At 40.1% G+C, this 2,964-nt stretch overlaps 1 protein-coding gene across 1 annotated transcript; it reads left to right on the plus strand.

Moving 5' to 3' along the window:
- Window positions 1-497: 497 nt before the first annotated feature.
- LOC145998694 (E3 ubiquitin-protein ligase sina-like) lies at window positions 498-2,755 on the plus strand. Its single transcript, XM_083135213.1, has 2 exons — window positions 498-549; window positions 2,007-2,755. Exons 1-2 carry the CDS (start codon window positions 498-500, stop codon window positions 2,753-2,755), a joined length of 801 nt encoding a protein of 266 aa, XP_082991339.1.
- The last annotated feature ends 209 nt before the right edge of the window (window positions 2,756-2,964 follow it).

Below are 2,964 nucleotides of genomic sequence, written 5' to 3' on the forward strand. Positions count from 1 at the left end.
AAATGTGAACCAAATATTATTAATTACATAGTCCGTGATTCAAACACTCTTCGAACAACGTACGAAAAGCCTGTTTATGATCTTTTAGGTGCTAGATTTGCTTTTACACTATCCTAAGAAAGCACTTACATGTCCTTTGATAGAAATTTCTGGATATGTCCCTACAATTAGTGAGCATTTCTTTTATATTGTATTTTTTTTTTTACTAAATATAGGGAATTTTAAGGCAAGAGAGGGAATTTATTTATATCCGAAAGGGATATTTCCCTCACAGTGCGAAAGATCACTGCTTTGAGCAGTGGCCGATTTTGGATCTGGTTTCTTTTTGTTTCCCCCTTCTTGCTGTGTGTTTGTTAAAGTCTCGAGGTATTGATTGTGCGAATTCCATCTATTGAAAAGCGGACTGTCGTCCCTGTGCTGTGGTGTGATACAGTAGTGAAGTGCATTATGGAATAAAATGAGTGTGATTGTGCGGTGGGGTGGAGAACTTGTTGAAGATGCCGTTGTCCAGCAAGGATTTTGATGCCAAGAAGAAACATGTGGATATAGGTAGGCCCTCCCCTTCCTTCTCTAGCAGACATAGTAACAGAAACGAAAAATAAAGTGCGCCGATTTTGCGATTCATGATACGGAGCTGATACTTTGGTTATGCGGTTGTAAAAAGTATTCAGCACTTTTCTGTTTCCTACTTTTTTCGTTTGTTTATTATTATTCATTTTATCTAACTTTGCATATTTTATATCGATACGTTACTCATTGTGATAGGAATAACACTGACTTAATTATCAGATATCCAGAATTTTTAATTTGGTGAAAAATTCCAGGGAAGTGTTCTGAAAAAATTGGGGGGTGGGGGGTCGATGTGTGTGGATAAATCACTAACCATGTCAGCCCAAAAATAAGCACAATGGGAAATAGCCTTCGTCATGCTAGGCTTACACTGTTGGAAAGGTCACGCTCCGCCACTGCTGCTAAATAAACTGTCGATCTACAATTTTTAAAATTCAATGCAAGAAATTGAATTATTTCTCCAAATGAAATTCTTATACTGATAGATTTTCCGTGTGATTTTTTACAAATATTAAAGTAAAAGGTCCCTTGATGATCCGAATTCCGTTTGATATTTAGACAGTTCTTTTTTTTTTTTTTTTTTTTTTTTACAGAAAATGTCTTCAATATTGTCAACGTCAGTTGCAGCACGTGAGAGTGTGTGTGCGTGAGAGCAAGGGATATATATTTTCTTAAGGAAGAAATCGATAACAAAAAAGTCTGGATGGCTCTTTAGACGCATCTGTCTAAATGGTTAGATAAATTTGGGAAGATATTACGTTCGTTCTTTCCAAGTAGGCAGGAAAGTATCTTTCTCGCAAATTACTTCTCCAACGAGAATTACAAATCGGTCAGGATTAGTCACTTCTCTCTGAAGTTTGCAACTATGTCAACACAATTCGAAAGCTCTTGTGTCGAGCCAGCCGAAAAGGGGCACGGCAGGTTGTCTTATGGCGACCACCTACTTTCCCGTCTCCTGCGGAGACTTTTTAATGCCTCCGCGCATGCGCAAGGGCCAGACTATGCTGACCCGGAGCAAGTGAGAGAACAGCTGGGGATGCGGCGCAGGAATTGAGGCGGCCGTAAGCTCGAACGCTTACGAGATTCGAATCTCCTTGTTCGTAAATGTATTAATTTAACTATATTTTGGCGAAGCATGTGCTTTTTCTGAGGGTAGAGCCATGGCACGGCGGCTGTCCCCTTAGAGCCGCCGCTGGATCCACTGAACATTCGGAATAAATTCCTAAGTAAAAAGATCGATCAGGAGTGATATATCGTTTAAATTGATTGATTGAGTTCTTGTTTTAAGTCCACTTTATGCACAGTAAAGCTAATCGGGACTGGACATACAGTTTAAAGTGGGATCCGAACCACTATGTGCCTCCACCGGGTATCGATCCCGGGACCCCTTAGACCGGATAACTGTGACTACTTAGATGCTCATGTTTTTATTTCAGATCTAATTATGTCACCGAGAGAAGAGAAACTGTGGAAGGATCTCGAATGTCCAGTCTGCCTGGAAATAGTCAAACCTCCCATTTTTATGTGCAGTGGGGGCCACAGTCTTTGCGAAAGATGCAACAACAAGTCACAGAAGTCTCCATTATGCCGCAACGCTTTGTCGAACGTCAGGAACTTCACCCTCGAAGCTGCTGTAAAGAACATCCCTCTACCATGTTCACACAAGGCAAACGGCTGCGCTCACACCATGCTTCTGGATCAAATAGATGAACATGAAACCTCTTGCCTCAGAAGACCCGTCAAATGTTGGTTTGAAGGATGTGGACACTCAGCTTTGAGAGAGAAGTTTTACGACCACATGCTATATGTCCATTGCGTATCTTCAATGGAATTAAGATTTGGTGCATACTATGCTATTGAAAGTAGTTTGTTTTCGAAAGTCACCTGTATCAACCTTTTGAAAATTCCCTACTTTGACACCTTCATTTACAAGCCTCTCAACAAACCTGACTGCTCAGAATTCCGTATACAGTTTATTTCAGGAAGAAATGTAGGTGCTTATAAGTTTGAGTATAAGCTCGACGTAAGGAAGAAAGATAATCAGCTGTATTCTTATTCGGGTCAAATGCAGGACATAACTCTCAGTGATAAGAAACTTCAAGATGAAGGAAGATTTCTAGCCGTTCCTGGAAAAAACGTAGAAATCAGCAAGATAACTGTCATGATCACGAAGAAAACCAATTGAGCGAACCTACTTCGATAATGGATTTGTACGTGTGTGCTTTGGTGTGTTGGATCAATTATTCGGAATTCGGATCTCGGAACCTATATTCAAATTTGAACTCCCGTCATTAATTTACAGGCCATATCTATGGAAACGCCCATTTAAAACATACAGAGACGATAAATCACGAGTAAATCATACCGATACATGATAAAGGGAAGGGGTTAACC

Source organism: Lepisma saccharinum, chromosome 1, assembly GCF_977018435.1.
Source record: "Lepisma saccharinum chromosome 1, izLepSacc3.1, whole genome shotgun sequence".
NCBI classification, from domain to species: Eukaryota; Metazoa; Arthropoda; class Insecta; order Zygentoma; family Lepismatidae; genus Lepisma; species Lepisma saccharinum.

Excerpts from the sequence above, each read along its gene's own strand:
- LOC145998694 (XM_083135213.1), top strand. The coding sequence starts at position 498 with ATGCCGTTGTCCAGCAAGGATTTTGATGCCAAGAAGAAACATGTGGAT. Across the intron at positions 550-2,006 it reads GAAGAAACATGTGGATATAG|ATCTAATTATGTCACCGAGA; the intron begins GTAGGCCCTCCC and ends TTTTTATTTCAG.